The sequence below is a fragment of the Callorhinus ursinus genome, unplaced genomic scaffold, assembly GCF_003265705.2.
Source record: "Callorhinus ursinus isolate GAN/ISIS: 27379988/994484 unplaced genomic scaffold, GSC_fseal_2.0 scaffold9, whole genome shotgun sequence".
In the NCBI taxonomy this organism is placed as follows: Eukaryota; Metazoa; Chordata; class Mammalia; order Carnivora; family Otariidae; genus Callorhinus; species Callorhinus ursinus.
The window spans coordinates 7,747,897-7,760,579 of NW_027397071.1; the positions used below are offsets into that span (position 1 = coordinate 7,747,897).

General features: G+C 42.3%; 1 protein-coding gene across 1 annotated transcript; it reads right to left on the reverse strand.

The window, feature by feature from the left end:
* Positions 1 to 373: 373 nt before the first annotated feature.
* DDX20 (DEAD-box helicase 20) lies at positions 374 to 11,431 on the reverse strand. Its single transcript, XM_025872420.2, has 12 exons — positions 11,336 to 11,431; positions 10,805 to 11,152; positions 10,326 to 10,420; positions 7,920 to 8,088; positions 7,172 to 7,286; positions 6,909 to 7,051; positions 6,634 to 6,772; positions 6,480 to 6,538; positions 5,159 to 5,241; positions 4,719 to 4,824; positions 4,495 to 4,596; positions 374 to 2,213 (listed from the first exon to the last, which is right to left on the reverse strand). The coding sequence occupies exons 2-12, from the start codon at positions 11,103 to 11,105 to the stop codon at positions 1,054 to 1,056; spliced, it is 2,472 nt and encodes an 823-aa protein (XP_025728205.1). The 5' UTR covers positions 11,106 to 11,152; positions 11,336 to 11,431; the 3' UTR covers positions 374 to 1,053.
* Positions 11,432 to 12,683: the final 1,252 nt, after the last annotated feature.

Here is a 12,683-nt window from a genome sequence, read left to right on the forward strand (position 1 = left end):
TCATTAAAAGTAGAAACTGGGAGAAAATTTAAAATTAAGGGAACAGTAAAAGTAAAAACTGGGGGGAAATTTCTAGAAGACATAGGATCAGGACACACTGTGGGAAGAGTGACAGAACTGAGTTCCAGCTTCCAAAAAATACTTAAAGACAGAGAACTTTCCCTTAGCCTCCCAGCAGAGTAGTGCAGTTCTTAATCTGGGTTCCATACATGGGCTTCAGAAGGTCTATGAACCTCTTGGAATTACATACACAGTTCCTGTTTACAGAATGGCAACTCTACAAATCTATAGCTTTTATCTCCTAAAAGGATCCAAGAACCAATGAAAAGTAAGAGTTACTCCCTTTCTTGAGAAACAAAAATAAGACAGCCACTGATGATCCTCAGCTATTTAATGCACAGTAAAAACACAGCTTTTCACAATCTTAAAAACAAAAGACATTCAAAAGATGAATAAACATGTCAATAAACATTTGACAAAGTTTGCATTTTTACTGGTAACAAATATTTTTACCGGAAGCAAAGAGCATGAAAGCAAGTACCTTTGGAAAAGTCTGAAGCAATATTTATTCCTTCCTGCCTAAATATAAAAGGCGAGGGGATTTTCTGATCTACCATGCTACAAATTTCTACAAGAACACACCTCTACGGAAATACAGTCCAAGCCTTTTGTCAAGAACTCCACAGCATAAACTAACATTATTTTTTAAATCCTCAACTGTTTTTATTTTTTTAAAGTAAGCAGTGGTATAAGTCTTTTTAAATGTTTTTTTTCCAAATGGCTTACAGAAAATGGCATCCTGGGACTTTCAGCTCTGTGTCCCCAAAGTTTTCCTTCAAGAATCTGATCCGTGAAGTTTCTTAAAAAAAAAGATAATGTACCTGGTCAGGTAGGTCAAAACAATCTGGGAAAAATCGATGTGTCCCAGTGGGAAGCCTCAAGACTTTTCAAATTCCTCAAAAAATGCCACTCTACCATATAGGCCAAGGAGGTTGGCTATGCAAAGGTATACGCTCGTTGGTATTTCTGGATGGCGTGAGGTACCGCCTACAATCACTGGTTGCCTCGCATCATTTCTTGGAGATAAATGGTATTCATGTGATAAGCCGCCATCCAACTTGGATGCCTCTGAGCGTTCCAGTAATACGACTGAGAGGCAGCGGCGTAGTACTCCTGCCATGCCCTGTAGTAAGCCCTCCAGTACTCCTCATAATCCTGATAGGCATCAGAAAAACTTGGATGTGCTTCCCTGTGGCAGTCATACCAACCATCTTCCTGAGGTTCTGCCGGCGCTCGATAGGAAGACCGCCTGGGAGGGTTTCTCCGGCTCTGCTTAGCTCTCTGGTTAGCCCCCTCTTTATGCCTGGCCTTTGTCTGGATTCCAGGTGATTCTTGATACTCTGCTGGATGAGGGGTATCGTCTCCATTCAGAGGTTGTTCCAAAGAGATATGGCCATCCACATGAGTGGATTCCAAGTCTTTCAGCTGAGTATCTGAAGAGCCTTCCAAGTAGGACTTACTTCCTTTGCTCTGGGAAGAAGTCCTCGAGCTGTAAGAATCACTGTCACTCTCTGAGTCTCCAGACTGACTACTACTTGCCAGTATCGGCACTCTCTCCTCGGGAATTCTATTTCTTACAAATCCATTTTGAGGATTCACAGTCTGATCCCCAGGACCTGTGTAATGCCTGATGATTTCCACAGGCTTCTCTAACCCCTCTTTAATATAGTGTTCATAATCCTCTACCAATTCTGTAAAAGTCAAAGAGTACGGCACGTGGATTTTAAAGGAAGACAGACAAGGAATTTTGGGCAGTGACACAGGTAAAGTTTCTTTGACCTGGGGCTGACTGGTAGAGTTTTCAACAGAGATCTCAACAGGATTCTTCATTTGCTCTTCCAATTGTATGCCACAGCCCACTTCTTTTGGTGACATTGCTTTTTCTATGACTCCACATTCTGAGTGGCTTTTCACAGGAAGCTTCTGTTTAGTATTATTTTTTGATTTGACTAATAGTGAAGATACAGAAGTATTTTTAGGTGAAGCCACGTGGTTACCATGACCTTTCTGAGTTTGAAAGTTTCTCTCCATTTTTTGGATCTGCTTTTTTAAGGGCTGGGTAGGTACACTCGCTAAGCCATACGTATGCATAGCAGCTTTAACCTCCACGTCCCAATCCAAACATTCTTCCATTAGACCAGGAGGAATGGGATCTACATAAAAGGAACAAAAGAATATTAAAAGTGTGAGCTGCTCTAGATCAGCAATTTTTGAATGACTTCATAAAGCTTTCCACAGTCAAATAAGATTAATAAATAAAATATACTAATAATATACTAAGAAGCTTAAGGATTACATTATATCAGTATTTTAAAAGATCTAAACAATCCTTGCAGTAAAGAAATATGCCCCCAAATATGCAAGACCTATCCCATACCCATAAGCAATATTTTCCCATACCTCCCACTCAAAAAAAGCTAACGCTGGGAGTAAGGTCCAAGTCTGCAGCAATTCTCCCTTCTCTTCCCTCCTCACTCTCCCCAACTCCTCCCCTTGATCTCACCAATGCCAACAGCAAAACAAGATATTAGCAAATGGATTGTACTCCCCCCAAAGCTTATCAGCTGGGAAATATTACAATTGCAACTCTGCACCCAAGTAAATCTGTCACTCTATACTCCCAAGAAGGAGAAATCACTGCCTCCAACAGTGGAGAAAAACCTCTACAGGGGAAAAAGTTAGATGACTATAAAAAAGATCTACGGTCTCAACAGCACTTCTAAGTTTTAAAAAATTTGCTGGCTCCTGCTCTCTAAATTTCCTATTCCATCCAGGTGGGACAATTCGCTCCCCCCTGCACACTCTGACCTTCCCCAAGTGTGATCAGTTTTCACCTTAGGCAGACAAAACATACAGAGCCCATGATTTACACAGGTCTTGCCTGTTTGTTGTTGCTATTGGTGCTAATGTATATGTACCCACTACCTAATCCCTCGGATCAGGACTTTTCAGCTGGGGCTCTTGATCTCTGGCTGAACAGACCCTCTGACTAGAACTTTGATTCCTACTAAGGTGATATCCTTTGCTTGCCTACACCTATAAAACAGGCCAATTTCTCTCCCACTCCTGCTCCAGGTACTTCATCTGAGCAGCCTATTGTCATATAAGTTCCTAGTCCGATGTAAGTCTAACACCACAAATACACTTTCCCATCATTTCAGGGCTCTGTTAACATTACATAAAGATCCAAATATGTCATTTTCCAATATCCAAAGGCAAATTTTCTTATCACTGAATGCTATGATACTGAATCCTACCAAGTCTTAACCCTCTTATACCAGTTTTCAATTTATTTTTTCCACATTATAATCATTTGACAGGTTACTAATAGACTTACACATAGAATTAAGATACTATAGTGTCTTAAAACTGACAAAGAACCTACAGACCATTTCTAAAAACAAATATTTTCTAAATCAGAACACAAGCTTAGAGCAATTAATTTGTGAAAAGATTAAAAAATGAGTTATTATAAAGCCAAAACTAATTCCCAGACATGTGCTTAGTCTAGCTTTATAAAAACCACTAAAGGAGTTATATATAAATTAGTAAAATATTCCATGCTGTTATTTATTCAATAACTATGTATCCCATATTCTAGATCATGTATATAAGTATATATCTATGTATACACACACACACACACACACACACACACTCTGCACACATTAACAAATGTAGCAAATAAACCACATTTCTACATGACAGTTTTTTTTAAATTTTCAAGAGATCATCAATAGTTTTGGATATGCAATTTCCCAAGTGGCACTTAAAAAATTCAGCTTGACAAATGATTCACTAAAATCAAAAGAGAACATTGTAGCAGGGGTGCCTGGCTGACTCAGTTGGAAGAGCATGCAACTCCTGATCTTGGGGTCATGAGTTTGAGCCCCATGTTGGTGTGGAGATTACTTAATAAGTAGATAAATAAACTCAAAAAAAAAAAAAGAAAAGAAAGAAAACACTTCAAATTTTTCAAAATAGCATTCAAATTAAAGATACTACTCCTTCCTCATGGTGACAAAGGAGAATATGGCAAGAACTACCTTTACAGTGACAAAAGTAGTAAAATATATGCCCCGTTATATAAAAGAATAAAATGAAATTGCAAGGCTACAAGCTAAAATATAGAGCTAATACAGTAGTAAAACATTTTTCATGTGCCAGCAATTACCTTGCAGTCTTCTCCCTGCTGCTTATGAGCTCTAAGAACTTAGGCAAATTACTTCACTTCTCAATGCCTCAATACCCTCATTCACAAAAAGTCGGTAGTAACAGCATGCACTTCACAGGACTGTGGCAAGAATTAGACGAGTTAACATACTGAATGGGACCCAACACATCCTAAGTACTCCGTGTCAGCTATTATTTTTATGAGGTCTATCACCAATATGATTATTCCTTTGATGGCAAAATGAAATAGACAAAACGTACCTGGTAAAGGCAGAAGGTTGATGTTACATTTCTGGGCAATTTTCATCATCACGTTTTCTTCTTCTCCCCGACAACAGTAGGTCACTGTCAACCCCAAAGTACCTAAAGCACAGAGGGAATGTTATGTAGATCAATTTCACATACGTGTCACTCCACCTGTCATATTTGTAATTCTTCCTCCTAAAGAAAGCAGCCAAACTTTTTCTTTTTTTTTTTTTTTTTACCAAAACGGCCAGCTCTGCCAATCCGATGCATATATGTCTCCCAATCCAATGGTACATCCAGATTTACAACCAGGTTCACCTTCTCAGCATCAATCCCACGGGAAGTCTTGAATTAAAGAAGAGAACAAGTGTTTGCATTAACTGCTACATGGGCACCAACGCACACCCGATCATTCTAATATAACCAAGAGCCAAGTTAAGACCAGGAAGATATTTAGGAGCAAAGGAAAAGGAAATTCATTTCTAATGACTAGTTTCAAGAATAAACATGAAAATATAAAAGACTTTGAAGAAAGCAAATTCCCCAGCACTGGAAAGACAATTCCCTTCTGGTATTCTTATCAGATACACCCATATAAAATAATAAATGAAACCTATGCATCTGATAATAGAGCCCAAGTCAGGATGGATTAGTCACCCGAACTGAACAGGCAATTTACCAAATCTGTGGAAATGAGGACTCTGCAATGAAACTGCTTCAGTTTGGCCATAGCATCAAGACGCTGATTCTGATTCATGTTGCCTAAAAACACCCAAAAAGAAAGTCGTATAAAAACAAGCTAATACATATTTATCAAATCCACAAAAAGCAGAAATCATAACTACCAGTCTTAACGCTTTAAAAATACACCAACCAAAGTTAATTCTCTCCTTACATGCAAATCTAGGTTAAGACCTAAAGTCAGAATCTTTTAAAATCTGGTTAGGGGGCCCCTGGGTGGCTCAGTCCTTAAGTGTCTGCCTTCAGCTCAGGTCATGATCCCAGGGTCCTGGGATCAAACCCCGCGTCAGGCTCCCTGCTCCGCGGGAGGCCTGCTTCTCCCTCCCCCACTCCCCCTGCTTGTGTTCCCTCTCTCGCTGTCAAAAAATAAATTTACAAAATCTTTAAAAAAAAAAAATCTGGTTAGGCAGTCAACTTGAAATTCAAAAATTAATTTTAAATGGTGACTAGGTTATGCCTGCAGATATAACATTGTATCTGCAAAGTTACATATGAAGTAGAGTAATGCTTAGGAAAATAAAATTGCTGTAATTAGCTGTTTATAAATTTTGTTTTGAAGTGTGATCTATGGTCAAAATATTGTCCATTAATAAAGTCTCCCCAGTATCTCACGATATACAAAGACTAGACAAGCTTAGGCTAACAGGTTAAAAAACTAAGCTATCAATGAAAATTCTAAAAAGGAGCTCACTGATCAAAATTCCTTTAAATCTTTCATTCCTATTAAGTCAGCAGGAATAATTTAGCTATGTGTCAAAAATGAATCATTTTGGGGCACCTGGCTGGCTCAGTGGGTACAGCATGCGACTCTTGATCTCAGGGTTGTGAGTTCGAGCCCTATACTGGATGTAGAGATTACTTAAAAATAAAATCTTAAAAAGAAGAATCATCTTTGCCTTCCACAAGACCTTAAAGCAGTAATTCAGTGGCAATTCTTAGCATTTTTACAATAATTATGGAAAGAAGCAAAATATTTTTCTCTGAAGATGACAAACACAAACTTTATAAAATTATTAAGTTCTTTATGGAGAATTCATTTCAATTTTCCTAATTTCATATTATATACCAAGTTACTTCTTAAACAAGGATATAGATATATCAAATCCCAATGAAATACTCACCTGAAATTTCCTTTACTCTGGAGACTCAGTGTAACCTCACACTCAAGACAACTCACAAAGTAGTATTTCTTCCTCCTGACTTTGGACAGGCTTCAAGTCAGAACACTAAACAAAGATTAAAGTAAGAGATGAACTTACCTGAAATGCACTCAGCAGGAAAGCCTTTAGAAGAAAGGATATCTGCCAAATGTTGTGCTCTATGAAAAATAACATAGAGGGTTATAATTTTATAAATACGACCTTACACCTTTTATTTCACAGGTTCCCCAGATGACCTCTTAAGGTACATTACCTGCTGTGCAAATTAGAAAAGACTAAGGCTTGATTAAATGGAATTCTGCTGAACAGTTCCTGTAAATGCTGAGCCTTTTCCTCAAAAATCTTATGGGCCAAAGGGTATGAATTGACAATTTTGTAATACTGCTTCAAACCTAGAAAGAAGTCAAAGGTCTTCTGTTAAAACAAACATATTTGCTATAGCAAATATGAAAACAGCAGCCAACTAGGCAAGGGAAAGCTCCAGAATATCACAAACCAGGAATATAAGTATCCAATATCTATACTCACCTATGAGACTCGGATCACTGGAATTTAGTCTTACAAAAGTGGGATCTCTCATGTACTTTGTCAAAGCATTAGCCAAAAATTCAGGGTAGGTAGCTGACACTGCCAACATCTGTTTACTGGCAGGCAAGGAAGAATAAATCCAGCTGCAAAACAGAAGAGAAATACACACCATGGAAACCAATCACAGTAATTACCACCTGGAAAAGCTAAAAATAGACACTTCAGGACACTATTTTATTAGTCATGCAAGTTATTTCTCTTACTTTATTTGCTCCTGGAAGCTGCCTTCTTCTAAAAGCTTATCTGCTTCATCAAGAATAAAGAGACGTATACTGCCTGGGTTCAAGTAGTCAAGTTCTATCAGTTGTTTAATTCTGCCTAAATTCCAGAAAAAAAGCATATTGAAAATATTTAAGATGCACTGAATGTGTGCCAATCTCAGTCAATGTTGTTACCCTACTTACTCACCATTTATACTGCTGACCTTCTTGACCCGACCCTCATTATTATGCATTTATACACTGAACCACCAATCAGAAACTGAGTTCTGATCTTGCCTAAATCCATTACTTTTCCCTCACATTTCACCACCAATAAGTATGGATCACAACACTGTTCTCATCAAAAAAGACTTGAATGCTAAGGCCCTGAATACTAAATTCTGATGTGAGTGATTCACAACTGAATGATTAATAGAGAAGCAAAGAATAATCCCAATGCATGGCTTAGAAAGGCTTCCTGAAAATCACCTCATTTCTCCTCTTCTCAGAAGCCATTTCCATACGTGTGCTTAAACATCCTTAGGAATGGAGATTTCATAAGTCCTCCTGGTAATCCAGTCACGTGTCTATATCTCACTGGTCTAAGCCTCTTCATTTATATCCTCATTTATAATCCTCAAAATAATCATAGTTATTAAAGATTCCCATATTTCTTACCTTAATTATATTATTTATATGAAAAGTGTTCAGTTCCTTAAAAGCGCCAGTTATAAACAGGGTGATATCTTACCAGGAGAGCCAACAGCAATATGACACTTTTTAAGTCTGGTTTTGTCTTGTGATAATGGAGTCCCTCCAATAAAGACATGACACTCTAAGCCTTCCATTTTTATTCCAATAGCTGTAATAACAGAATGTATCTGTACAGCAATTTCTCTTGTAGGAGCCAAGATCAAAATCTAAAAAAGCATAAAATACATATACCTTTAACAACTCAGTGGAATAGATACATGTGATTGGCACATTCGTACTACAGTGAGCTATTTTTCATTTAAACGATCATTTTATTTATTTATTTATTTTAAAGATTTTATTTATTTGACAGAGAGAGACACAGCGAGAGAGGGAACACAAGCAGGGGGAGTGGGGGAGGGAGACAGGGAGCCCGATGCGGGGCTCGATCCCAGGACCCTGGGATCGTGACCTGAGCCGAAAGCAGACATTTAACGACTGAGCCACCCAGGTGCTCCTAAACAATCATTTTAAATGATGAGTTTTTATAGACAAGGGAAGCTACTCCATTCATTCACTTATGTATTCATTCAACAAATGTTATTAAACAAGAACCTACTATATGTACTAGGCAACATGTAAGTTGCTGTAGAGTCAACAATACACAGTCCAGGGGCGCCTTGGTGGCTCAGCTGGTTAAGCGTCTACCCTGGGCTCAGGTCATAATGTCAGGGTCCTGGGATCGAGTCCCACATCGGGCTCCCAGCTCAGCGGGGAGTCTGCTTCTCCCTCTCCCTCTGCCTCCTCCCCACGGCTCATGCCCTGTCTCTCTCTCTCAAATAAATAAATAAAATCTTAAAAAAAAAAAAAAGAAACAACACACAGTCCTTGCTCTCACGGCACTTTCATTCTGTGTAAGAAGATACACAATAAACAAACATACGTAAATCATGACATACAATGAAAAGTACTATAAAGAAAAATCAAACAGGGAAAAGAGACAAGTGACAAGGAAGGGAAGGAGTTATTTTAAATGGGGCAATCCACGAAGGCCACTAAGGGCGTAACATCTGAGCAGAGACCTAAATGTATACCACAGAGTAGAGCTGGCTGTGTGACACCTGGGGAGCTGTTTTCGAGAAGAGAAGACAGCAAATGTAGAGGCCTTATGACAATAATATTCTTAGTGTGCTTGAGGAACAGCAGGGAAGCCCTCGTCACTGGACCAAATCAGGGTCAGATATCTAGGCCCATGAAAAAGGAGCCTTGAGACTCACGGTGAGAACTCTGCAATATAACAACTGGAGGATGAGGTGAAACTACATGTTCTCAGGTATGAGAAGAAAAAAAACTCCTTAAAAAAAAAAAAAGCTAGAGGCAAATACACCAAAACAGTTAACAGCAGTTTCTTTCTGGGTAGGTAAAATTATGTGCTGTTTCCTGGTACTTGTTTACTTTTCTGAATTTTCCAATTTTTCAAAAATGAGTATTTGCGAACACAAAGATCTGAAATTTAAAAATTCAAATTTGGTTTATGGAACTTATTCAGCGTTTTGGCATTTCACCTACTGCCAAATTGTCAGAAGCCAAAATCTCAAATACATCTCCAATTCACTAGCTAGTAGACTAGCTGAGGTCTCTGGGAAGCAAGAAGCAGGAAGATTTCCTATGTGCATAACCCAGAATCTGGTGGTTATAAGACTCAAAAAGCTTTGGGGCGCCTGGGTGGCTCAGTTGGTTAAGCGACTGCCTTCGGCTCAGGTCATGATCCTGGAGTCCCGGGATCGAGTCCCACATCGGGCTCCCTGCTCAGCAGGGAGTCTGCTTCTCCCTCTGACCCTCTTCCCTCTTGTGCTCTCTCTCATTCTCTCCCTCTCAAATAAATAAATAAATAAATAATCTTAAAAAAAAAAAAAGACTCAAAAAGCTTTGAACATGGATGTACTGGCATAGTGTTTATACATAACATGGGCTCAGCCAAACTCTGTTGAAGAAACGATCCCCAAACCTAAATCGCTTATTAATTTAGGTAAGGCCATCTTTAGACCTACTCCAAGAGAACTTAGAAGATGGGAGAGCAATAGGACACACTCACAGAGCCAGCAATAGCCAGAGCACCACGTTATCATCAATCAGGCCAAATACTAAACCCTACCACATTCGGGGCAGCAAGTAAGAGAGTAAAGAAAACCTATCTGTGTTTTCAGGTAATGAAAAAATTGACACACATGGCAGACTTAATCTATTTAAGATGGAGTAATGGAAATTTCCAAACTTCTAACACTAATGAGGGATCCTTGGTTACCACCCACACCACCGTCTACTTTACTTCTATACTTTTCATATGGCTTAACTCAATCATTCATCAAATTCATCTCTTCCGTCTCTCAGGAGCTACTGGTATTGCATCCAACCTGTGACAAAATCCACATACCCTCCTTCAGGTCCTCTGAGCTACACTCACCTGGGTACTTAGGTTTTCAAGAACAAGCGAGTCCAAAGCAATGGTAGAGAACACACAGGTTTTCCCAGTGCCAGATTTGGCTTGAACAATTAAATCTGAGGAGAAAAAGTTATATGCATCACTAGCCAGTACTGACTAAAGAAGCTTAAATACCAACATGAAACCACAGAACCAGAAGGTTCTCCAGAGATCACCGAATTGGCACATTCGTTTGTAGTTAACTCAAAAAAGCATGAGGCCATATCCGGAAACATGCCTCTTCCCTGAACCTCTACTTCATCTTCTCGAATTGAGAGCCATCTGTCACTGTGCAAAGGGCCGTAACCATCTTCCAATTGAACACCGCGTCTCTGTTTTACAAGAGAGGAAACTGAGGCTCGAGGGCGCATAGCGCCTGGCCGCAGGCCAAGGCCTGCATCGGCGGCGGCCCTGAGGCTCCTCCCGGACCCTCCCGGCCCGAGCGCGGCCCCCGCCCTCACCGAGCCCGCAGCGCCCCAGCGGGATGGCCTTGAGCTGCACCGGCGAGGGCCGCTCGAAGCCGGCCGCCCGCAGCCCCTCCAGCACCGGCCGCGACAGCAGCAATGACTCGAAGTCGGCCGGCTCTGCCAGCAGCACGTCCCCCGTGCGGGTCCGCGGCCCGCTGACGTCGTGAGCCGTCCGCAGGCTCCGCACCGGCCCGGGGGCTGGCTCCGAGGCCGCGAGCTGTGCGGCCACACGCTCCGCCGGCATAGCGGCCTCCACCGTCGCTAAGGCCGCGGGGGCTTCAAACGCCGCCGCCATCGTCGCCGCGCCGCCGATCTCGCGGTACTTGAGGCGACGGAGGGAGCCTAAGAGCGAGAAGAGGAAAAACTTTATTGGCAGCCCTCCCGGAAAGACACTGACGCGCTTGGCCTGGGAGAGGGGCGAAGGGACGGAAGTCGGAGGCTTGGGAAGTCTCGGAAACAGCGATAACGACAAAAAATGTGGCCCGAGGAAGGCGGGAAGAGGGAGGAGAGGAAGGCGGGGGCTACCGGGATGCTGCCGCGGGCTGCCTGCAGAGGGCGCCGCGCGCTCACGGTGGGGGCGCCACCCCGCCTCCCGGGCCTCCGTGGGCGGTCCGGCCAGCCCCTCGCCCCGCCCCGCCCCGCCCCGCCCCGCCCCGCCCCGCTCACAACGCGGGCTTTGTGATGCGCTCGGGGCGTCACGCTCCCCGCCTCCGGGCGGCGGGCGGCGGGCGCCTCCGGCCGGGCCTGTCCCCGCCCGCCCGGAGCTCCGAGCACGGCCGGACAGGACTTCCCCGTAGTGCGGTCCGTGTCCGTCTCGGTACCGCTTCACTCCTCTTTGTCGCCAGCCGCAGCGCTGTACCTGGCACACTGAGCTCCCGTGCCGTCCACTGAATTGCAGCCAGGCCCCGACTGACACCTCCCAAAGCCCTAGCTCGGCCTCACACCTCCTGAACTTAGATTTGTACATCCATCTGCCTTCTCAGCAACGCCACTCAGAAGTCTGATAGACCTCCCAAATCTATCATGTCATCTGTGCTGCTCCTGTCCCTGGCGCTATGCACCACCATCTCACGGGTGACAACTGACAGTCTTTGCCACTTGCCCTTCCTTTAAGGTCTCTGCTCAGATATCGCCTTTCCAAAGAGGTCGTTCCTGACCTATTATTTTTTAATAAGTTTTTTTAATTTAAATTGAATTAGCCAATATATGGTACATTATTAGTTTCAGATACAGAGTTAAGTAATTCATCAGTTGCTCATCACATCACCTGCCCTCCTTAATGCCCATCACCCAGTTACCTCAATCCCCACCAACCCTCCCTCCAGCAACCCTGTTTTGTTTTGTGTGTTTTTTTTTTTTTTTAAAGATTTCATCTATTTATTTGACAGAGAGAGACACAGCGAGAGAGGGAACACAAGCGGGGGGAATGGGAGCGCGAGAAGCAGGCTTCCCGCTGAGCGGGGAGCCGGATGCGGGGCTCAATCCCAGGACCCTGGGACCACGACCGGAGCCGAAGGCAGACACCTAACGACTGAGCCACCCAGGCGCCCCAGCAGCAACCCTCAGTTTGTTTCCTGTAGTTAAGAATCTCTCATGGTTTGTCTCCCTCTCTGATTGCTTCCCATTTAGTTTTCCATCCCTTCCCATAGGATCCTCAGCACTATTTCTTATATTCCACATATGAGTGAAACCATATAACTTCTCTGATTGGCTTACTTCGCTCAGCATAATACCCTCCAGTTCCATAAATGTCAATGTATTTTAATTCCAGTAGCGTTAACTAACAGTGTTATATTAGCTTCAGGTGTAAGAGCTAGCGATTCAACCATTCTATACATTACTCAGTGCTCATCACGAGAAGCTTACTCTTTAA